The following is a 25,847-nucleotide window of genomic DNA, read 5'->3' on the forward strand; positions in this document are numbered from 1 at the left end:
CACACACACACACACACACACACACACACAGAGCTGGAAGTGGAGCTGTGGCTTAAGTGGTAGAGTGAACACAAAAACTCAGGGGAAGTAGTAGCTAGGTCCTAAGTTCAAGTCCCAGAATACGCCCCACACTCTCTCCCCCTTATAAAGGTAATCTCATAGTCGGGTGCCAATGGCTTATGTCTATAATTCTAGCTACTCACAAAACTGAGATATGAAGGTTGTGGTTCAAAACTAGCACAGGCAAGAAAAATCCCTGAGACTCGTGTCTCTCCCCACAAGAAAGACAGAAGTGGAACTTTGGTTCAAGTGTAGAGTGCCGGCCTTGAGCAATAAAATCTCAGGGACAGTCCCCAGGGCCTGAGTTCAGCCCCAGGACTGGCACACCCACAAAAAAGGCAATCTCAAAATACCAAATGCCTTAATTGGGCCTACCACACTTTGCTGAACTATTTCCAAAGTTTTGGTATTGTAAGTGATATCAGTGCTTAGCCCTGCTCATCAACCATTGTGTGCCTTTTCTAACCATTTCCTCAGGCTAAATCCCTACAAGTGGGATGAGTGCATCAAAGCAGCACACGTCATACCTGCTACATGGTCATACCAGTGACACGCACCCCCCACCCCCCCGCCCATGACTCAGGGAAAAAGCAACCTTTGCCAAATGAATATCCTAGAGTGTTTACACTGTTAGGAAATCCATTGTTACTTCTGCTTGACTACTGGAGAGCTTAAAAAGGCCACACAATAATTTAAACTTTTCTTCTAAGTTATTCATCTTTCATGTTTAGATCAAGTCCTGCTGAAACAAACTTGTTGATAATCCATTCACTAGTATATAATGACAGCTATCTCATCATTACCAAAGAGAAAAAAGCATGGACTTACTAAAACAGCTAGTGGGAGAGGAATAAACCCCATCCTGCGGGCCACCGAGTCGCTGTAATCAGTGTATGCCTGTAGAGAAGAGAGCATTCACTTAGGGGGCTAAGCAGCATTAAAAAATACTGTCCACACGTCCCACCCAGAGTTCAACACAGGTGAGAGCCGGAAGAGAAGTTGGCACTTGTCACATAATTTAGTAAAATAATGTGGAAATCTACAAGCTTATATAATTATCACAATGATGTAGAAATCATATATTATTTAATGTTTACCATCTAGACAGATATAAGTCTACACAGTTCCCCCTTCCATATTAATTAGCCACTGTTTAGTCAATGTTAGGCTATGCTCACATTTTTCTGGCGGCTGCTAACAAGGTCAAAAGCAAGGCTGGCTCTGTATTCACTGTAGACCTAAAGAGAAATAAGCAACCAGGGTAAGTCCATTAAAAGCACACTCTCCTAAATCTGAGAAATCTGTTGAGCTACCAGGGTTGAAGCAGCAATGAAAGACATCCCAGGAAATTCTACATTCTATCACATATACAATACTACAGCTATGTATCTATTTCTGGAAATTCTATGGAACTTGGTCACAATATAAAACAAACCCCTCAAAGCTCCATCAAAAAGTTTTCACAAAATATATGGCTCTTTTAAAACTTAGAAAATTTATTTATAATCACACACAAAAAAGGCATTGTTAAATAAAAAATGAAAAACACAATCAAATCCCAGCCATTAAGTTTTACTTTTACAAATAGGTACAATATGACTTAATAAAAATACTTTCAGTAATGGACTAATTTTTAAAAAGACAAAATTACAATTCTAACTTCAGTAGTAACCTATTATCATCTATAATTTTAGATTAAGGAATGTCTACACGCTGAATTACTTAGAGAAATACATACATCTGCAGTAATGTCATTGAACTTGGTGATAAAGGCATGCTTTACAATATCCACAGCAATTTCAGATGCAATCACCATACAGACATCTGGAAATAACACCCACAGATGATCTAAGAAGTATGGAAAAATGAGAGACAATTAAATCTCTTAAAATGCATTGAATCTGTATCACAAGGTATTATAAATCTGAAATATCCATAGGGAAAGAGTATATTTTCAATAAATGATGTTGAGAAAGTAGTACTGAATTAACTATAAACTTATTTTAAAAAAAGAGGTTCATTTTACTAGATTGGACAGTTCACTCAACAAATGCTCAGTATGTCCAAGTATTACTTCCTGCTTGTGGACAGTAGTAAGGTTAGGAAGCCTCTACATGACAGAGAACTGGTGGCAAAGGTATGCTGAAGTCACAGCAGTTTGTTTCCTTCTTCGATCACGGTGACTGAAACGGATTGACCATTTATTTCACTGTTAAATCTCTGTACTTTTATGGTGTTCATTAAGATCTCAATTCAGTATTAGGTAGCTGATTTACAAAAAAATAAACAACAATAGATAGCTTATAAGATGCTGGAGGTCCTAACAGTGGGTCAAAGCAAGAAAAAGGTGACTGGAAGTGCTGCCAAGGTCCATCAATTCAGATGGAGTGTCTGGAGCTGGGGCCCTGTCACTGTGGTGGCAATGGGACAGCTTTCCTGAGTCTGGCTGCACAGGAAAGGTCTGGAAACCGGGACACTTTTAATTATAAACATTTCTACTAAGCATATATGACCTTAATTACTGATATTTCATTTCTTCATCAATAAAACAAGGATAACACAGGATCCACATTACATGTAGTAAAAATTACATATGGTAATAGTACACAACAATGCACCCGACACACAAATATCTAGTATTATTTTCATGTAACTAATCCTCCCGGGCATTTAGGTAAAGCATCCATCAAAGATATTTTGGTTGACCCATTATAACAATGAGATGTACGAGACACTGCTGAACATCAAACTTTACAATTTGGGCAAGGGGAGAAGGGGATGGAGTTGTGGAGATGGGAGGGCAGGGATGGTAGGGGAAAACAAAGGAGGAGGCAACAATGCTTGATAAGCTGTACTCATTACCTTGCTCATGTATCTGTAACCCCTCTGTACAGTATTTTCACAATAAAAAACATTTAAAGATATTTTGGTTTAAAACAAGACAATGAGAAAAAAAAACACTAAAAGTGAATGAATGAATGATGGATTCATTCAGTGCTCACTTTATCATTTTATCTGCTACCATAGTGATGAGGAGACTTCGGATAATCTGCTGAAAGACACCGCACCAATGAGAATGTGACTTTACATGGCGTCTCTCTGTCCTTGGGTGCAACAACCCGAGCTGGGATCGCTGATGCCCACGGGCTCCTGGGACCAGCCACACATGCCCATTCTGCTTTTTGTGGACTCTGAGCTGGCCTAGTTACACCGGTCATTTGTCAAAATGATCCAGGTTCCCACAGAATCCAAGTACAGCTGGACGGGAGCAGCTTTCGTAACACAAGTCATGTGGCCTCTCAATCTGCTGAGAGCTCATGTCATTGTAAGATCTACTTCTCGATTTTATATTTTTCATAAGAAAGTATCTTTGGAAATCTATTTCTAAGATCGTGTATCTCATTTTCTCTGTTTCTGTTTCTCCACAGAAACTGGAAAACAAGCAACGAATTAAAATTTTCTGGTCCATTAAGAACAAAATTGTACAAAAATGTTAGGCATTAAAAACGTTTCCAAATTCCTTGAGCTATCTGATAAGTGACCATGTTTTACTGAGCTAGCATCAGCACTGGAACGACTTATTTCAGTTACTGCCTGAGAGTTCTAGTGACTTCACCTTCACGTTGCTTGCCCTTGATGGTACATATAACATGCTCAGTGAATGTCTGCCTACTTAGATGGATGATGGAAATTCGTGAAATTTTAACAGTTTCTTAGCCTGGATTCATGGACTCATATTAGTATCAACATTCTTTACACTTTCTTTAGTTTTTCCCCATTTTATTTATTCCTCATTCAGAGGATGGGTAAGAGACAAAAGGCCCTAAGATGAACACGGTGTGACTGACTGGGCAATCAGAAAATGTACAGTGACCAGCACAGGGAAAAGCGTGAGCCGCGATGCTCGGCTGGCAGTGCTCTCCAAATTCACACTGCAGAGACGAGGCGAGGCTGGGTGAAGTGCCAGTACCACACCACATCACACCTGCCACTGAGAACATGCTCCATCGATTCTCAGGAAATAAGAATTGCTGATGTGCTAACCAGCTGCTGCAAATATCCCCTTGTACTCATTTTAGGCCATGTGAAAGAATAATTTTGGTTTAAGAGCAGTATTGTAAGACACTGTTAGTGAAGAAACATTTACCTGGATTCCAAGAAAACTGCTCCATGTTTCTTAAACACACTATTAGCAAAAGCACATAATTGGTAAAACGCTCCTTAATATCTAAAAAAAAAGAGAACATACAAATACCACAGTGCATACAAATAACACAGACCATATATAAAGTAACTGTTAATACATGAAAAAAGTATACTATTTGTAAACATTTACAAAAAATACACTTGCTCCTCAGTGTCTATGGGGTATTGGTTGCCAAATTCATTCAGCTACAAAACCCAGGATGCTTAAGTTTCTTTCTTTCTTTTTTTTTTTTTTGGTCTGTTGTGGGGCTTGAACTCTGGGCCTGGGCACTGTTCCTGTGCATTTCAGCTCAAGGAGAGCATTCTACCACTTGAGCCACAGTGCCACTTCCAGTTTTCTAGTAGTTTATTAGAGATAAGAGTCTCACAGACTTTTCCTGCCCGGGGCTGGCTTTGAACCTCAATCCTTAGATCTCAGCCTCCTAAGTAGCTAGGATGACAAGTGAGCCACCGGCACCTGGCTGATGCTTAAGTTTCTTATATAAAACCTAACAGGATTCACATATAGCTGTGCACATATTCATATCCTTTTTGTCTCTAGATTACTCATAATGTCTAACACAATGAAAATGGTGTGTAGATAGATAAGATTGTTTAGGGAAAAATGTGTGTATTCATTATAGGTGCAATTTTTTCTCTTAGTAGTAAGTTTGCCATTGATTTACACAATGGATGCAGCATGCAGGATCCATTCAGAGAAGTCAGTCAATATACATACATACATCATACATGGCCTGGAATTATACTGACAAACTATCTTCTTCTTTCTCCAACATAATTCTAGCATGGATATTCAATTTTTCTAACAAACTTCAAAAATATCCAAACCATTAAAGTGCTCAGGCTGGTTTATTCCTCCAATAGTTTCAGAGGAATTATGACAGCTGTTTTGATTTTATAGAAAAAGAAACAACAGGAGCAAGACGTAAACATAAGACTCGGAAACATAAAGCTCTCATGTCCCAGACTTACAGTTTGGTACATAGTTAAGAACATACGTATAGACCTAATGAATCCCTTAGCTAAGCGAATACAATATTACAGTTGTATTTGTTGGAATATGTGTAGAATTTTGGAGGAAATAAACAAAATGAGGCTTCACAATGGTATTTTACGACAAGTTAATAAACTAAATACTCAGGGCACCAGCTTAGTAGGAAGGCACTACAACTTGGGCCAAATCTCTAACCCTATTGAATAGGGGCTTGTGTTTTTGTCTGGGTTGGTGCACGACACACCCATTTGTGGTACCCACATAGCTGGGATGGCAGATCCAGATCACAGTACCCACCTATTGGTTAAGACGGGGTCTCACTAACTTTCTGCTGAGGATGGCCTTAAACTGTGATCCAATTTAAGTATGACACCTAATGCCAGTTTTGCAGTTATTTTCAACTATGATAACAAGTACTGGGGGCTGAGAAGGTGGCTCAGTAGTAAGAGTGCTTGCCTTGCATGCATGAGGCCCTGGGTTCAATTCCTCAGCACCACATAAGCAGAACAAAAAAAAAAGCCAAAGTGGTGCTATGGCTCAAGTGGTAGCGTGCTAGCCTTGAGCTGAAGAGCTGAGGGACAGCACCCAGGCCCAGAGTTCAGGGCCCACGACCGGACACCCCCCCAAAAAAAAAAGAAAAAAAAGAAAAGAGAACAAGTACTATGTAGTCAAGGAACAAAGTGAGTTACATCTGCATCTGTATCAAGTGTGTACCCTAAAAGCTAGAAAGCGATCATTCACATTCCAGCACATCTCAAAAGCACCAAGACACCTACTGGTGTCTTGCACGATTCTATTCTTTGAGCAACACCAGGCTCACCTACACCACCAACTGTGCTACTTCTATGTGTAATCTCACCTTGATGCCTCCTCTAATCATTTCCACCTGGGTCCTTCTACTGACTAGCAACATGACTGGGACTCTGCTCCACTGCAAAACCCTGTCCTCTGTAAGTGAGTAGACCTTTACTCTGTACCTTCCCTAAGCCCTTATACTCTTCGGTCAGCTGCACGGACATTCCTTTCGAGGGCAGCTCAGCTCTGTACTTGCTGTGGGTCTGAGCTTCAACTTTACTCTTTGAAAGCTTAGTGGGCACAAACTGCTGCTCTATTTACAGAACTGTAGTTATTTCTTATGCAGCGCCATGTCTGGGGGTGTAACCTCACTGCTGTGGGGGTCTCAAGGTGCGGAGCGCACACATCCCCTTGAGAGCATAATACAACTGTAGGGAAGTCCACGGGACTTCTGACAGGTACAAGATCATATATTCAGCTCATTTTGTAACTTCAAAGCTTTCCCTTGAGTAATTCCATTGAAATTGGATAAACTGAATTGTTTAACCAGGTGCTGATGGCTCATGCTTACAATCCTAGGCAACTCAGGAGGCTGAGATCTAAGGATCACACTTTGACAACAGCCCGGGCAGGAAAGTCCATAAGACCCTTATCACCAATTAACCACCTAAAACTGGAAGTAGCCCTGTGGCTCAAAGTGGTAGAGCACTAGCCTTGAACACAAAAGCTCAGGCCTTGAATTCAAGCTCCAGGACCATCAAAAAAAAAAAAATGTTTTTACAGTTAACTCTGGATTAACTCAAGAGATTACATTTCTCAACGTACTTTTAATTGGAATTTTATATTATTCATAAATTTATCTCTATATGCGTGCAAGCCTTTTCTGATGTATATAATAAAGTTAACAAAGAAATGAATTTACTAAAAATTAAGTTCATTATATAATTTTCTGGAATGAGATTGCTTTGAGAAACAGAACACTGTAAAATATTACTTGAAATAAAGCAAGTTAACTTTTTATCAATGCTAATAATGTAATAAAAAAGTAGTAAATAACATCTGATTTTTGGACAGCTACGAATATAGAAATCCTTCCACCAATTCAATTCTACTGATATTAATGGAAGGGAAACATTATTTTATTATGAGGATATTTATGACAAAATATATCTTAGAAAAGCAGGCAACTTCAAAATATTGTACAGACTAATAAAAATTAACAAATTCTGGTGGATAAATGCAATCTTATGTGAAGAGATAAGTTTAAAGATAAGAAGAAAATTAACACCATAAAGAAGTATCTTTTTATTTCAAGAACTTATCAGCCTAACTATGACAATCAGGCTGGTAGATATTTTAAATTTTTATTCCTATAACTTTCTTTTTTATTATTTGTGCAAACTTTCTGCTGTACTAAATAATAGCTCAATGTTTTAAAAGTTCCTTTATAATGTAATATTATATTACACAGTCAATGAATAACATACTTCTATCACATCTCAGCTTTAGAACAGTAAGGATTTTGATTAGTGATGAAGTTTTATGCATTAAGAAAATTACAATTTTTACTAAAATGAGAATGACTTCTCTTAACCTTCTTAAACGAGCTTAAAAAGTAGTGACTAACAATTAGGGTACTTCTGGTATATTGATTATTAGGCCCATTACTCTGCTGTATTACTAGTAGGGCTATACTTTTACAATTATAGCCAAAGTAATTAGGAATAAGGAACAAAAGCTACCACAGGGCAATTTCTTATAAAACCTAAAGGTAATTTGCACTGTAAAATGAACTATATCACTTATAACAAAAAGCAACACTTTTTTGGTAGTAATTACTAACCAATTAAAGCCAAAATAAACTCCTAAATTTCTTGAGTTAATATTTATACACGATCAACGTGCCATCTTTTTTCTATTTTTGTAAAACTAAAATAATGAATTCTAATATGAGAGGATATTAATTTTGAGGGCATGCCTATAGAAGGAGACATTCATTTCATTAGCGTGCATGTAGTAAAGTGAAAAGCCACTCACAATTTCCTCCTTAAAATTTCAAGGCTCTTAAATAGGCTGACTAAAAACACTCCAAATGCTCATCTCTTCATTTAAAGCTCCCTAGAGAGAGCTACTTAAATCAAGTTATTAACATGAATTAAAAATATGGTTTCTAAATGAGTACTGATGGTTCATGTCTGTATCCTGGCTAATCAGGAGACTACAATCTGGATGATCATTATTTGAAGCCAGCCTGAAGAGGAAAAAAATCTCACTAGACACTCTCCACTCTCCCAAATAGCTAGCTAAAAGCCAGGCTGGAGGTGTGGCCTGAGATGAGCAAGCTGAACAAGTGCAACCATTTTCTCTTTGAGCCCTTTCTTCTTTCCCTACCCCTCTGCTTTCATTTCAACTTCACAACACTTGCTGTATGCATGTGTAAGAGAAGAATACTAACACAGAAGAAGACATAGCACAGACTACCTCTCAGAATTTTGAGATCTGTGGTCCGACAGAATCAATAGACTTCACTGCTAGTTTTCCATGTGTTGCTCTTGTTCCTCACCTAGCTTTTTCAAATATACATTTCTAAACGTTTGCTTTGACCAACCAGAAAGTTCCTTGGCATCCTTCTTCACTAATTTTGGGCCTTGGTGGGCTTAGGAGTTCCTGGGTCTGGTAGGTAAAGGGATGTCTCATTTCACTCACTTTCCTTTGTATTTCCTTAGTGACATTTCTTCTAATAATGGCAAATACCTGGCCGTTCATATGTCTTTTGCAAAATTCTTTTCAAACTTTTTTCTCACTTCTAAGTTGTACTATCATTTCAAAAATGATTAACTGATTTTTTTTTTCATTTTCCTGGTCTTGGACCTTGAACTCTGGGCCTGGGAGCTGACCCTAAGTTCCTTGTGCTCAAGGCTAGCATTCTACCACTTGAGCCATAGCACCACTTTTGGCTTTTTCTGTGATTAATTGGAGATAAAGAGTCTCACTTACTTTCCTGCCTCTTCTGGCTTCAAACTCAGTCCCCCGATCTCAGCCTCCAGAGTAGCTAGTATTAATAGGTGTGAGTCACCAACACCAGGTTTAGCTGAATTTTTAATGTATTCAGGAATTTAAAAAAATCCTTTGCTATAAACATCTCAACTCTTCTTGTAGCAGTGCGATGTGCCTTTTCATTTTCATAATTTTTTTAATGGCATTTTTAATTTAAATACAATTTATTTCTTCTATGGTTAGTAGTTTTGTGCAATCTCTGAAAATACCTAAACAAAGGTATGAGTGTATATTTTGTATACCGTATCATTTATTCTAATGAATTTTATAATTTAGCATTTATGTTTATGGCAAGGAAATATTTTGAATTAACTTTTTAATAGATGGTCTAAGTCCTTCTATAACCTTTACCTACACGGTTCAGCAACAGTAGTGGAAAAAAGTCCTTTTCTCACTAATTATTTGTTTTAGAAAATGCAATCATTTTTTATTAAAATGTTATTTAGTATTTATTTATGGTAACTTTATTTAGAGCTACAAGTAGAATCTAATTGTACATACCGCTATTTGACATTTGAAAGAGATTGTTCTTTTCAAACTTCTTGAAAACACTTCCTTTAATTTCAACAAACTGAAATAGTAAACAGAAATATCATCTTCATCATCTTAAGTTTAAAAATTGACTTGCTACATACAAAACTTCCTAGAGAAAAAAACAACATATAGAACAGTTTCATTTTATCTACAATACTACTGCTTAAGTATCTTTATAATCAATATGTAAAACAAAATCTCATACTTACATTATTAGACATCATAATAGTAAGCAGTGACTTGTTGTGGGAGTTAAAAGCTACATTGAGAGTTGTTGCTTGAACCATTATGAGAATTGCATGTAAAACTAACAATACGTCAAGGAAAAATCTTACACTTATTTTCATATTAATAACTATAAATTTTGAAAGGGGGGAATAATTGTATTTTCTAAACCAAATCTTACACAAACACTTTATCTTCATAATTGTAATAGGTGATACAAATTTGACTGGGTATATACCAAGTATGGAATATGTATATGTGTACATATGTATATATACACACTCCATATAAAACAAATAACGCTCTGTATCCATTTATTTAGACCACAGAATATTTTATTTATTAGGTTAAAGACTGGCACTTGAACTGGGTTCCTGATGATTTCGCACATTGGCTTGCACACTACCAACCAAGCCACACCTCCAACTCTGACCACAGAGTCTTTCAAGTAAATGGAATAAAATACAGTAAATAGGGCTGGAGGTGTGGTTCAAGCAGTATTATAAAAAACAAAAATATTCAGTAAATAATGAGAGATTTATAAATATACATTTTGAAGTAAGATAATTTGAATTTTAAAAGAGAATAATTAAAGTTAGACTAGATGTGTTTTTCTTCAACTGTTATGGAATATGAAACAGTAAGAAATGTGAAAAAATTAAGATTTCTCATGTCAGACAGGATTATATTCATATTATACACACAAAAATTTGTAATTCAGAGTATTTTACTCCACTAAAACTGGAATAAGTTCTACCCTCAAACACCACTCCCAAGTACTAATCTAATTTCTCTCAAGTGTCACTGACAACAAGAAATAGATGACACATTGCTGTGAGAGTCCTGACTCCATATGGAAGTTAACAGTAGGCTTGTATGCATGTGCAAGTAAACCTTTATAAATGTGCAATATAGATTACACTACTTTGTCATTACAATCAGTTATCCCAACAACAGTCATACATACACAAGGCTCTTGAAAATAATTTCTAATTACAATAAACAATTTCTTACAAAAAGCAGACATTTTACTAATCTTATTTATACATGAACACAGACATCTTTAAATCTATGAAACAGCTACCCAAATATAATACTATACCCCGACTGCTAGAATTTCCAGTAAGACAAAAAGGATACAGACATAGAGAACAGCCATGAAAAAGTGAGGGATCACTCCGATATGGGCTCTTTTTCTTTCTTTAGGCTCTGTTGCTGTCCAGTAGAGAGCATCTAATATATCTTGTCCAAATGATGAAAACAGACGATCAGCTACCTACAGAGATAAATAGTGAGAAGATGCCTGTTAGTAATTCATTTGAAGATGTTACTAAAATTCAGATGCAACTGGAAACCTGATTTTTAAAATCCTAGCTGAAGGGAAGCTAAAGCTCAAAGATCTTCCTTGTTTACTTATTTACTTATCTGTCTTTATCTTCTGGTACACAGTGAGTATTAAGATGTTTGCAGAATTTGAATTAGACTTTGTCTAATTAGCTGTTTGTAGCAAGGGAGGTCTTATCTGATGGCAAAAGAGAGGCACATCAAACTCATAGTTCCTGTAAAACAGGATTCTAACAGTCTTCAGGATAAATTTATCATGATTCATTCTACATGCAACTAATATTTGTATATAATGCAGCTGTATTTTGTATATAATATGCAGATTGACTTCCTAAAGATATCTCTTCAAACTCAGAATAGCAGAGAGGCAAAAATGAAAAAGAAAAGGAAGGCCTTATGTCATTTAGGATTAAGCCAAAAGCCACCTTGTAGGAGAGGTTCTCTAGCACTTTCCTTCTTTTATGTATTCCGTGGATTCTGTTGCCTGTTCCTTTTCATGAGACACTATTATCTAGGAACACCTCGTTTACTGTCTGTCTCCCAATTGCAGAATATACACTCCATGAGAACAGCCTATTCACCACTGGATCCTCAAGGTCAAATGCTCTAGCAGGTAGGATGGCAGGTGCTAATTAAATGTTCACCGAGTAAGAGTTATTCATTAGGAAGCTGAAACCACATGCCTTACTTTGTGTAATCACTTCATTTAATCCTCAAAACACCTTTTATACTTCAGCTTTACAGATGAAAAATTGAGGAAAAGGAATGAGGAAGCAGCAAGGAAGGAAGCAAGGAGCTTAGAAACGGGGCAAACATGCACAAACTTTAAGGCAATTTATAATTGATATAATTTATTATGTCCAACAGACATAATCATATCTTTCACTTCTTAACTCCAAAATTTTAAACTGCCAACAAAAATTTTGAAGGTACACATGGGTTTGCCATCATGTGAGAAACAGATTTGCTTAGTCTGTGACAGTACACATTCTGGAGGGGTGCTAAGAAATGTACAGGCAGCAGGGATCTTCACCGCATGGGACAAGAAACACCTTGCTAGGGGGACCTAGTCCCCTAAATGTCTCCTAGCCCAGGCATCACCTCATTAGAAACACAGGTTGTCCAGCCCCCACTAGCTTCCCAAGCGATGGCAAAGCCAGAAGTGCCTTTACTAGAATCGTTAGGAAAATATTTTCCATCCCAGGCACTTTGTATATTGGAAGGAAGACTTGCAGTTGTGAGCTTGGGTCAAGTCTGTGAAGCTGGCAGGTAGACTGGTGACAGGGTAGCAAGTGCACTTACCTCCAGCATGTTGTAGATAATGTAGAGCTTGATGACAGACTGACCTCGTATCAGGTGGTACATCATGGAGTAGTCAACATAGTGCATCATGAAATAGCAGATCACCAAAAGGACACCCTTCAAAATGTCACACACCTGGGCAGGTTGAAGCACACGCCTATCCCTGAAACATACAACAAGTAACAAAAATATGAGTTTTACTTTATGAGTCCTCAAAATAAGCCATCTTTACTGAACACATATCAGCACAAAACAACAAGAATTATGTTGCTCTTTTAAGATTTCAAACAAGAGGAATTACTTGCTAAAAGTATAAAAATTTCAGCCAAGTTAAACCAGAATTACAATTAGAAGCCAGGACAGTCACAGTGAGCCACGTGCTTGCTGTAGAGCACTTTAAGGCAGCTGTTTTCCATGAGGGTGACAGTCTGGAAGCACTCTTGTAGCCCTGGGGTCTAATAATGCTTCCTACATAATGCTTTCTACACTTGGTGCTTTTTACTTAACATCATTACAAATTTTTCCATGCTGATTCAGAAAGAACTCTGATTTTTATGGTGGCAGGGTATCTCCCATTTAGATGCACACTTTTATCAGCACACCCTTGTCAGATTTCTAGTCCTTTGCAACTACAAACTATGGCACAATATATAAGTTATGCCTCATGAATTAAAGAGCATCCAGAAGAGAAATTCTTAAACCCGGGTTTTAAGGTCATGTGACATTTGGTAGAAACAGATGACACACCCTTAGTGTGTGACTACCTTCTAGGTTTTTGCCAATCACATGAGCGAAAAACAGTATCTGGGGTGTTTCAGTAGTATTTTTGTTCCAGGACACTCAACATCTCTTTTCATATATTTAAGGATTATTTGCGTTTCTTATAAACTCATATCTAGTTGTTCTGACTTATAGTAATAGTTCTTTTTTTAATTTTTATTTTTTATTGTGAAAATACTGTACAGAGGGGTTACAATTACATGGGCAAGATAATGAGTACATTTCTTATCAAGCATTGTAGCCTCCTCCTTTGTTTCCCCTTCCCATCCCTTTCCATCCTCCCCCCGCCCCCCAGTAATAGTTCTTATAGGTCAGTCCTCTGTGACATGACTTAAAATTATTTTTTGTAATTAATAAGAAGCATTTCCTATTTCTGATACTAGAGTATGAAAAATTAAATCTAAATTGTGAAAGGACACATATTTGTTAACATGGAACACTATGTTCAAAACGAACTATAAAACTTGTGGGTGGGGATGGGAGGGAAAAAACAGAGAACGGGAAGAGGTGACACTGTCCAAAAAGAAATGTCCTCGTTACCTGACGTTTGTAACTGGAACTCCCCCTGTGCACATCATCTTTATGCTAACAATAAATTGTTTTTAAATGTAGGAGTTCTTTTACTGGACATACAATTTCTGTGGCAAGAATGGAAAGCTTTTCTCTATGTCCACTGCAGGCTGATTCCTCACGACAGCCTTCTGTGCTGGCAGCTCGTACCTGATGTGCACTCAACAGCAAGGACCGAGTATTTCCTTTAGGAGCTGCAGGGTCCTACAATACCTATGGGCTTTTGCTAGCTGTGACAATGCTCCAAACACCTCATTAACTTCTCAAGACACTGGTCTCCAAGCCACCCGCTCATTTTTGCTGGCTTGTATTACTGGCCACCTATGCTCTGGAGCTCTTTGCAGTCCATGTCCAGATTTGTATCAGGGGCTTTTCTCCAATGATCAACCTGGAATTGCTGTCTTCCAAAGTGTTCTCTGAGACACAGCTTAACATGGTATTGATGATGTAGTACTGGTTTTGTAAGCAGTTGTTACAGAACTGCGTTTTGTTTTCTATAGTGTACACTGAAGTTACTAATGAACTTAGTGCATTGTTTATAGAATATGGGAACGTGCAAATCTAGGAAGAACCTCAAGTGGGGGGAAGAAGCCATTCCTTTGAGCCTAAATGGGAGATAGGTTAGAACTTGTTTAAGTTAGACCACACTGTGGAAACAGGGAGGAAAAACAGTGACGTTAGGACCGTAGGCAAAAGTCCGTCAAGGACACAGAAGACTTATTCTCCTATTACTTGTTCTGGTGACACTCTTTTCTCCAATACCATTCCTCTCCTTCCACATATATCCTGGCCCTTTTCTCTTCACAGAGACCAAAGAGTCCTTTATCTCCTGTCTCCCACACCCAGTCCTGAGCACAGGTTTCTGAATGATAACATTATGCCCTCCTTTCATACAAGACTGGGAATGGGAGACCTGTTCTTTATGACAAGAGACATACATTTCTAATTCTGATACACACAGAGGGAGACACTTTGAACAATCTTAGGTCCTGCCTTAAAACTGTCTGTCTCCCCTGGGGGACAGGAAACAAAATGTGAGGGCAGGCTGTGCACCTGCCATGACTCCCCTAAGAAGCAGTGGCGTTGCTTTTCCTCCTTAGATGCACGGGCATAGCTCAGCATATATTGAAAACCACATAAATCCAATAGTTGGACATTTGACTTTAAAGAACTACAGAAACAACATATGGATTAAATAAAATGATAAGAACTAAAAGTACGGTAGTAAGAAACAAATTGTTAGAAAATAATAAAATGATATATATGCATATATTTCCATTGTGAAAATCTTACAAATCCTTTCCCCTATCCTTCATAATGGAGGCAAACAAATTATAACCATTAAGATTTTTGCCAAGGAGATGTATGGCAACATCTAGGAACATCATTTTGTCAGGGCTGGGATATGGGAGCACTACTGGCATCTAGTGTATACAGGCCAGAGATGCTGAGCAGCCTACAGTATGTGGCAGTCCTTAATGCAAAATGGCAGTGGTGGCAGGGCTGAGAAATACTTTATCTTAATGTATATTGTATCTTAAATGTTACAATAACTGGAAGGTACAATTTTTAAAAAATAGTAAAATTGTTAGATACTAAAATGACCTGATAATTATTAAGGTGGAAAATTATACTTACAAGTTTTTGGTACTACAGTCTTATCTATTTAGTTAAGTAATCTCAATGTAATTTCATTTAAGATAAAGGGCTCTTTGGTATATGTCCAAATATATTTCTCTCTATATAAACATATTTGCAACTAAGGAACAATGTGCTGGTAAATATACAAAGGAAGATTATTAATATTATTTTTTTTGTCAGTTGTGGGGTTTGCACTCTGGGTCTGGGCACTGTCCCTCAGCTCTTCACCTCAAGGCTAGCTCTCTACCACTTGAGCCACAGCACCACTTCTGGTTTTCTGGTGGTTAATTGGAGACCAGAGTCTCACAGACTTTCCTGCCTGGGCTGGCTTTGAACTGTGATTCTCAGATCTTAGCCTCCTGCATAGCTAGGATTACAGGCATGAGCCACCAGTGCCCAGCTGGAAGATTATATTTGTAACCTTTGGTAGCAATTAGGTCTACCAAACATTTTATATTCAAAATAATACAACATCACATTTCATCCAAGATAAGCTAAAATACAGAAGTTGAAACGTAAACAACTTTAGTTTTATTTTACCTAGTATTAAGCCAGGTTGAAAAACAAAGGCAAGTTGTAAGAACTACACTACAGTTTAGTTACTACATGGCAGGCACTGATACCCTAGGCTCTCCTCAGGAATCACCTTAGAGCTTAAGGAATCTTCACCACCCAGTTCTGCAGGTGATGTGGGGAGGGGGGGGTAGTGAGCACATGCCTGTAAGCCACACAGTAAGTTACTCTTTGGGGGAGCAGGATTGGAATCTTGGCATCTGGTTCCAGAGACAGATTCTTCACTGTCACGCATCTTCACAACTTTAAAAAAAATAAACTTCCAAATTTAGAGAAGTCAACAACTCTGTGCCTTTTATCTTTCAGTAAAATTTAATACTATATATAATCATCAGAAAAAAAATTGTGTTAAAAACTAACTATACTTCTCATTGTATTCTTCAGTTTGAAAAATACATTAAAAAACAAAGGACAAAATCCATTCATTGGCTACTCTGCTACCTGCCTATTATTCCAGTACTAATCTAGTAAGTGGTTGCTATGGAGCTGTGACTTTCAAAATTAAGTATTAATAAAATAAAAAATAAAACTAGAACCCTTGGGGTAGTAAAGATAAAAATTAAAAACCTGTTTTTAGGTTGGAATCTTGCATGACAACCATACTTTTCATAGCCCCTAGAAGAAAAGGCCTAACCTCACAAGTAAGTCTAGCTAGTTAAAGCAACGTGAACTAATCACAGTGTTTGTTCCTTCTCTGCCAGGATATTTTTAGATGACAATCTGAGAAGCATTTCAAACTCTAAGACGATTATCTACAGCCCTGCCAATCAACCTGGAATCCGCTTCAGAGTAATCTTTAAGCTGAAGTTCTTCATATAAACGGCTATTCAATAGTAGTTACTGGCAATTCATTTTGCAAAGGCCAGAAAATCTCAAATGCAACATGCTGGATAAAGTAAAATCTCACTAATCTGAATCAGTTCAGATCAGTGATTTGGCTGCATGTTATAATAAGGTAAAAACAAACAAACAAACAAACAAAAAACACCCAACAGCACTTTAAAATTAAAAAAAATAAAATATCCAACAGAACTAAAAAAATTAAATCACCCTTATAGAAACCAAGCTTTTCTACATTCCCTACAATTTACCTTTTTATCCCTATACATACTTCCACTGATCATGACAATTGAAAATTTGATAATTGGCAATTTATAATTTAAAGCACTTCAAGATTTATAGGAACAGAATTATGATTTAGAGAAAGATGATCATGAGTAGGATTTTCTCTCTGTTTTTAGCAGTTTGCTTTTATTAAAGACTGGTAGCACATAAAAATGTCAGGAAGGAAGGTTTTTGTTTTTTTCTCAATAAAAATGAACAAAATAAATGGGAAAATTCCTGGACAATTAATTTCAAATCAGTGTCAAAACACATCAGGGTATCATTAGTTCAGTATAAAATAAAGACTGGATCGCTCTGTTATTTCAAAATATATCCAGTAAAATTGGAAGAATGAAGACCGACAAGCACTACTGAAATAAGATATTTAACATGGCTCACCTTTCTGAAAGAGAAGTACCTTTATAATTTTAAAGTAATTTGGAATAAAGCAGAAAGATCAAGGTGTTTTCCTTAAAAAGGGAAACAAAGTATTTTCAATTTTAAGTTTGATATATTAGGAAAATAATTAGCACTTAAAATGAAAGATTAGAATCTTCCCTTAAAACTTTTTCAATTATTTTAGAAAGAAATAATGTGTTTTTTTATAAAGCTATGCTCAATATCTGAATAATGTAAAATAAAAGGTGCTTACATGGGAGCAACCAAGCTCAACCGGTGGCTGTGGTGTTGGGGTGATATATTAATGATCATTTTAGGGGTTGGTTTTCATGTTAGGTGAAATCCTGGTCAACCTTTCCTAAACAAACATGGCCAAAGCTTCACAAACAAGTAAAGGTGCTATTTAGAGACAGGGAACTGAATTTTTCAGTATGTCTCTATCCCCAAAGGGTTATGCCTGCCTACAGTGTTGATTTTGCATATAATTAGTATTTGTTTGAACTGATGTCAATTTGGCCAAGGATATAGAAGGAAAAATCAGGGTTTACTCACCACAAGGAGTCCCTGTGCCACCACATTCCATTCTATAAAGAAGTGAAAGTGCTCCTCCCTTCGGTCTGATTTACAAGAGAGAAAGAAAGAGAGACGGTTGTAATGTTGCTACGCTACTTAGAGCGGCATGGTGAGGAGACATGGGACAATAACACCTGGTGTTTCTAGTATAACAAATACACCTGCTTTTAATCGATAAGCCCCTGGTAAGAGGAAAGAACAGACAAACTTGTTTCCCCAGAGAAAGATACCAAGAGCTCTCTCTACATGTATACTAATGGTGGCATTTGTCACCTAGGCCAGAAGCAAGGCTTAATTTAATTTCATCTGGAAAGAGAAAGCCCTATTTATAATGCATATATGAAGTTAATTTGGGGCAGAATTATCTTGAAAGAAGTAAAGCATATGAAGAAACCTTAAGTTAAGAAACTGTCGAGAATTTGAAATTCACAGTTCTGGGAAGTAAGTTTTCTGTGGGGCCAACTCTCAAAGGAAAAGGTCATTCTTGCCTCTTACAGAAAAAAAATGTCAATGAAGCCTCAAATAAGAGTTATGTCAAAAATTGGAGTGAGTGATCAGAATACTGGCTGGTACATGTTTTACTTTATCCAGTCTAACAGTTTAAATTTACTCTAGCATTTAGGACTTATACCTTCTCAACTCAGCACTGTCTGAAATGTTTCAGTAAAGACTTCTTTTCAACAATAACTATCAATTCTTGATATACTCATATTTTACCATTTTTCTCCACAATCTCCTTCAACTTTTCAATGTGACTGGGAAGTCTAAAGCACAAAATACCACCACAGATTTTAGGAAAAATGAAGTTCACAAAAATGTCAGGCAAATTAATAAATAACCTATGTTATACTTGTAAATTTACAAGCAAATTTGGTCGACACTTCACTAGCAAAGTCATCAACTTCTCTGAAAAAAACAAAATCCTATCATTCTTCCTAAAAATACAAGAACCTCGCATAATGAATCATAATTTTGTTTTCTATGTCCCACATCATAACAAAGATTATTATAATGTAAATGGTTTCTCAAATGCTTTTCCTAAAATGACACTGACCTATCTAGAAAGCTAAGAAATATATAAATGAACCTTCTCTTAAAGAATCCACATGCTTTATTTGAATCTTTCATTCCCTTTCCCTCTCTCACAAAACACAGAGGGGTAGATTTATCAAGATAATTAACAGATTTCACTAAGTATTTTGGGGGTCAGCAAGGGCAGAAATCCAATATGGACAAACCTATAGCAGGAACAAAAGTGGGAGGAGCCCTGCTAGCTAGGCAATCATGGAAAGGTGGGACTTTGATAAGAGGTGGCTCAGAATGGTCCTGTTTCTCACTCTCTGAAAGGCAGTCTCTTCACTTAGTAACACAAACAAAAAGCCAAAGCCAAAACCAAAGCCAACAACCAGGGCAAGTTGACAGAGGATCTAGAAACTGTTTCAAAGACTGAATTTGAAAGCAGAAAATTCTGAGGTGTGTGTAGGAGGTTGTCTATTTTCTTTAGGAAGCCTTTGAGAATTGTGGTACCAGACAGAACTTGTATCAAATATGAAAGGAAGCTAACACTACTGCTCTCATTGATGCAATTCTGAAACAGTACAGAGACTACAAATCGTTTTCATGTTAACGTGATTAATGTAAAAAATAGAATTTCCCCCTTTTTTGGGAAAAAAAAGAGAAGAAACTAGGAAGATGGTGAGTTTTTTTTATGGACTGAGAGTTAGACAATGGGAAAAATCAACTTCTTTGATTCTTTTTCTTATCCCTGTGGGAAAAAAGTCAGACTGAAGGAAAGAGCACTTTTTACCTGCTGAAAAAGATGGAATATGATATAACTATAGGTAAGACAAATAAGATAATCTTTATAGATGTAGAGAACATTGGAAGTAAAACTACAAGATCATAAAATCTGGCAACCTTTCAATAATCATTTTGGAAAATTAATTATTCCTAAAACACTTGAGAGGTCTCAGACTTAATATTATCAGCTTTGTTTAATGTAACATTTTACACTAGCATACATTTTAAGCTGTGCCTTTAAAATCATTTTCTAAATTGCTCCAAGAAAATAAAAATTGTGTTTATATTACTGCAAACACAAATTACTTAATTTTGATATAACATATTAAAGGCACTACTAGCACATTAAAAGCAGTACTTTAATACTTAGTACTTATTACATTTTCAGTCTGTGTAATCATTATATAATCTAACCTCTCACACAGAATTATTCAAGGTTGCTGAAATTTTGCTTCATAATTTTAATTGTTTTTCATGTTTCACGTAGCATATATGTATTTGAGTGACAGAATAAAATGCAACTTTACAGTTACTGTAAACTGCAGAGCACAATGTTAAAAGCGTGAATCAGGCTGCCCCCTAGTGTCATTTTAGCTACAAAGCTTTGGAAACATTTTTAAATGTGAGATTTAGATAGAAAAGTGCTTCAAGCTACTATTTAAAAAAGTAATTATCTGTATGTGCTTTAAAAAAATCTTAAAAGTATTAGAAAAAAGGTTGGAAAGAAGAGCCATCATCACTTACACTCAAGCAAACAGGATTTAAGTCTCCTGGTTTGCAGCAAGATCTCCTTTCATATTCAGAAGTAACACTGAAAGACTCTTCTGGTGTTACTTATGTGCTTGCTCCTCCAAGAGACAGGGAAGACACAGTAGTAACCCTGAGTGCAGCTCACTCAGGTGACTGAACAGATGGGTGGTAAAATAGGAACCTGGAAACAGTGACAAGTCACTGCATGTCATCAGTGTGCTGACCACCCAAGACAGAAATCATGCCCAAAGGCAGAGTCTTCGGTGTTTTATTGCTTTATTATCGCAAGTCCATGACCATACAGAGCCTGCTGTGCTCTGGACATCCTTCTCACAGCGCTGGCTAGAGTATGAATACTGGTGAGGAAAGGGCTATCAAGAAGAAAGACAGCTCATGATGTAGATGTACATATCCTTACATTGTATCAGTTATCTTATGTCAAGTATTTTGGCTCCCTGTGGCCTTATCTAAAGTTCCCTGTAGCCATCTTCTTTACGTAGTCAACTATTAAGAGTTAAACTTAGCTATGTTTTTACCAGATTTTGCTTTGGTCGTCTAAAAAAGGTAAGTAAAATGCCATGACTTTATTGAGATCTCAATAGTAATAAAGAAAACAGCATACTGAGTAAGGCTTTGTTAGTATCAAAGGCATTATATGAATATAGTACAGTATAATACATTATATTAATACATTAAAAATAAGCATCTGATTTGAAAAATAAAAATACAATTTTTTTATAAAAAGAACATAGATGGTGGCTAAATTCCTAAAAGATCTTCCTATGTGACTAACAAAAAATGTAATTCTGGCTGGGAAGGTGGCTCAGTGGTAGAGCGCTTGCCTTGCATGTCTGAGGCCCTGGGCTCGATTCCTCAGCACCACAAAAGCAAAAAGGAAAAAGCCGGAAGTAGCCCTGTGGCTCAAGTGGTAGAGCGCTGTCCTTGAGCTGAAGAGCTGAGGGACAGCGCCCAGGCCCAGAGTTCAGGCCCCATGACTGGACCCCCCCAAAAAAATGTAATTCTGGAAGCGAAGAAATATAGAATATAATAAAGCAACATTAGCTGAATTCTTATTGCTTTATTCCATGTAATCTTGCAAAGATTTTTGTTTTTCAAAATATAATCATTATGATCCTATTAATTTTGGGAAGAGTTCATACATGCTCATTTTCTACTTTAAAGGAGATTATTCTGTGATCTTAATATTTTAAATAAAACATAATTCTGCATGCGGACCAATAGATTTGTATCTCAATTTTCAGAGCTAAATGAAACAGTTACTTTAGTTAAGTCAAGTTTCACAAATTAGTGTCTATTTCAGTATTTTAAAACTTTTTCAAAATAAATATATTTAGAAAAGTGACCCATGTTAGAAACATAACACAGACAACAATGCTAAAAAGTAAAAAAAATAGGGGCTGAGAATGTGGTAGAGTGCTTGCCTAGCATGCACGAAGCCCTGCATTCGATTCCTCAGCACCACATAAACAGAAAAAGCTGGAAGTGACTCTGTGGCTCAAGTGATAGAGTACTAGCCCTGAGCAAAAGAAGCTCAGGGACCATGCCCAGGCCATGTTCAAGCCTCCAGATTGGCCAAAAAAAAAAAAAAAAGGTAATGTTCCTACACAGAGAAGAGGCATGTTGATGTAACTGTATAAGAAAGAAAACTATAAACTCCAAACTTGCACCTTAATACTAATAAGGAATTAAAGTTCACATAAGCTTAACAACTTTATGTTCTGGTAGAGAAGAAAGAGAGAGACGTTGGTATTTGTTCTGGCCTATTATGAACCAGGAACCACAGTGGGTATTCTTTTTACAATCTTTGCAGCAAAGACACTGAGCTCTTAATATTTTCTTTTTAGCTGTGGGGAAATAGGTACAGAGAAGTCAGGTGGTTGCTACTCCTCACTAGCTAGTCCTAGTTGAGTTGGGCTGTCTGATGTTCCAGGACCATCAGGAGTCTCAACTAAAGTCTACAATGAAGGCTGCAGAGGGCACTAACACAGTGATTCTTAAATGATTTGGAGAAGAAAGCTATACTAAGAGCTCCTAGCAGATTCTCATGCTACCAACCATTTCCCTCCCTGGCCTCGAAGCCAGGCCTTTCATAGCTCGGCAGAAAGGTACAGGCCCCTTAGAAACCTGGTCATCAGTCCTTGCCTCTTAAGACCTCAGCCCTTTCTTCTTTGCTACACAACCTTGCACATCCATTTTGGTTCAAAATGAAAGTAAAATGCCATGACTTTATTGAGACCTCAATAGTAATAAAGAAAACAGCATACTGAGTAAGGCTTTGTTAATATTAAAAAGATTACATTAATACATTAAAAATAAACATCTTATTTGAAAAAATATATATAACAATAGGTAGTATTTAATTAAATATATTATTTAATATCCACTAAAAAATTAAGCAGAATTAATTTTCCCATTAAAGGCCACACTATGAATAAAACCATGAACTGTTCTAAAAACTCTGTAAGTAATAAAAATAATAAAACATCTTAGATATTAAAAAAGTAATGCTCTTAAACTTACCTTAAGCCATAGCAAGGCAAAGTGAGGAGCCTGAATAGCGCCAGGCATACTCTTAAAGGGAGCAGGGTGAACACATACAGAAATGCATCCAGGCACAGGAAGATTCCAAAAAACATGAGCTGCATTTTAAAAGGAGAAGGGAAAAAAGTGAAATATTTTTAAATATAGATAAAAATTGCAAATTCTCAGGGAATTTCTAAACTATGGGAAATTAATTTCAACATTTAGCCTAGGGAAGAAAAATTTAAATACGTTCACTATGTGCTGCATTTTAGAGATAGTCCTTTTTCTTTCTCTCTTTTTTTTATTGTCAAGGCAGCGTACAGAGGGGTTACAGTTACATAAGTAGTGAACACATTTCTTGTTGAACTTATGTCCTTTTTCAAAGTTCGAGTTTATGCTTCTGCCAGAATCTTTCATTCAATTACTCAAAAAACAAGTTGCCCTTGGCCATAGCTTTGATGAACTCATGTGGAGTTCTGGGCTTCCTCAAACAGCAGGCTGAGCACCAGTGGCTCACTCTTGTAATCCTAGCTACTCAGGAGGCTGAGATCTGAGGATCATAATTCAAAGCCAGGCCAGGCAGAAAAGACTCTGTGAGACTCTTATCTCCAATTAACCACCAAGAAACTGGAAGTGGGGCAGTGGCTCAAAGTGGTAGAGTGCTAGCAGCTATCCTGGAACAAAAAGAGCTCAGGGACAGTGCCCAGGTCCTGAGTTCAAGGCCCACAACGACTACACACACAAAAGAGATAATAGAAAACCCTTCAGATAAAACTTAAATAAAAACTTTGTTCCACCATTTCCTGTTTATCAGAACAGACAGTAAAAATACTGTTTATGTTCCAAATAGGTGAATGGATGACTGACATACTTCCATGTACACTGAGAAATGCTGTACTCAAGAGGCCCTACTTTTATCCCCACAACTACTCTTACTAATCTCCCCTTTAATTTTTGTGTACTTGCCATGTGCTTTCTTTCTTTTACTTTTGCCTGTTATATTTAGCTCTGCTTCATAGGATAAGGGTGGAGCCTTTTGGAGGCTTGAATTAGCCACTAACACTGGTGACTTCTGGTAAGCCCCACATACGTAACATCATAACATCCATGCGCCTGCAGTCAAAAAACTGCCCTACCAACATGCATTTGTGACTTCAATCAAATTCATATTTTAAAAGTTCTAACTGCCAGGAGACACTGTGCTTAAAGTTGTGATTTTAGTTAAAATAAAGTCATTGCAATGGGCCTCGATCCAGTTGGATTGTTGTCCTTCTAAGAAAGGTGATTAGGACACAGATATGCTCAGAAGACCACATGAAGACACTGGGAAATAGTGGCTATCTACAAGAGAGGCCTCAAGAGAAACCAAGCTTGCTAACATCTTAATCTAACCTCAGCCACCAAGACAAAGACTATAAATTCCTGTTTCTTAAATTACTTGAATAGTATACATAACCTACATCTTCAAATAAATGCACAAATTCTATTTATTTTTGACAGAATGTCTCAGAAATATAAATATGTTGGATTCCTTATTCTGATATGAAGATTTTATGGTTTTTCAACAACTCAGACTCATTATGAACAATGAAAGCATAATGCTACCCAGGCATACGATTCTTTAAATCTTCCTCCCCTCCTCCTTAACTGTTGCTGGTGTAGACTGAGTAATGGTCCTTATTGGCTACTTGGCCTTTCTTTGCCTGCTGTAGGAACATGGAGGACAGAAACTATGGACCAGATTAGGCACAAGACTCCAGGAAGGGGACTATGTGGTTGTTTTCTTCATGAGGCTATGCTGGGAATTAACATATTATCCCTGAATTCAGCCAACATCTGTTAAGCTGGTAATATGCAAGAAATACACTCTGCCCAGCAGGTTCAGAAGACAGCAGAAAGCCATGCTATAGGTCCTGCCCTCAGGAGGTTTCTAACTGTGTTCCTGTGAGAAATACAGACCTGGTGGTCAGTTCAGTGCTAGTAGCCGCCATGTTAGACCTGAGTGTCAAGGAATAGGGGAGGCCCAATGGGCAAATCAACTCAGGCCCTTAAGAAAGTGAGAATGGACTGGGCAGAAGAGAGCAGTTGGGGTGGGAAGCCAAGCAATGCACATATGTGAAAAGTACTCACAAGGAAAGCTAAACCCTGTTAAAAGTAGTCTCCATCTGTTTTTGGAATCTCCATCATTGTATCATAAAGATGAAGAGAGATGGAGAGCTAGTCAGTGGTGACATGTAAAGACATTTCTGTAATGTGAGAATAAATAGTTTATAGATACGAGAACACAAAATTCCAAGGAAAAGAAAGTGGTGTGTGGTTCAAGTGGTAGAGAGCTAGCCCCAAGTCCAAGGAGGCTTAGAGACAGCATCCAGGGCTTCAGTTCAAGCCCCAGGACTAGCAAAAAAAAAAAAAAAAATCAAAGGAGAAGGGAAAAGGTATGGAGATTATAAATATACTAGCTTCAGTACCTACTGCTCTGATGCTAAGACTTCTAAAAAACACAGCCTTCTTTTGAAGTCCTTACACATAAAAAGGAAAAAACTGCCTACAAGAGTAATCAAGATATAATCCTGAGAACATCATCTGCAAAGCATAA

At 37.1% G+C, this 25,847-nt stretch overlaps 1 protein-coding gene across 1 annotated transcript in view; it reads right to left on the bottom strand.

The window, feature by feature from the left end:
- The window catches only part of Tapt1 (transmembrane anterior posterior transformation 1), a 41,409-nt gene that overhangs the window by 6,265 nt on the left and 9,297 nt on the right, over window positions 1–25,847 (bottom strand). Inside the window, exons 2-10 of the mRNA XM_013009161.1 lie at window positions 23,249–23,367; window positions 12,518–12,680; window positions 11,012–11,147; window positions 9,856–9,953; window positions 9,614–9,683; window positions 4,208–4,288; window positions 1,799–1,908; window positions 1,239–1,298; window positions 889–957 (exon numbers count right to left, since the gene is read on the bottom strand). Of these exons, the coding sequence (XP_012864615.1) occupies window positions 889–957; window positions 1,239–1,298; window positions 1,799–1,908; window positions 4,208–4,288; window positions 9,614–9,683; window positions 9,856–9,953; window positions 11,012–11,147; window positions 12,518–12,680; window positions 23,249–23,367 (906 nt within the window). The remainder of the gene's footprint in view (window positions 1–888; window positions 958–1,238; window positions 1,299–1,798; window positions 1,909–4,207; window positions 4,289–9,613; window positions 9,684–9,855; window positions 9,954–11,011; window positions 11,148–12,517; window positions 12,681–23,248; window positions 23,368–25,847) is intronic.

The sequence above is a fragment of the Dipodomys ordii genome, unplaced genomic scaffold (assembly GCF_000151885.1).
Source record: "Dipodomys ordii isolate 6190 unplaced genomic scaffold, Dord_2.0 Scaffold8, whole genome shotgun sequence".
NCBI lineage: Eukaryota > Metazoa > Chordata > Mammalia > Rodentia > Heteromyidae > Dipodomys > Dipodomys ordii.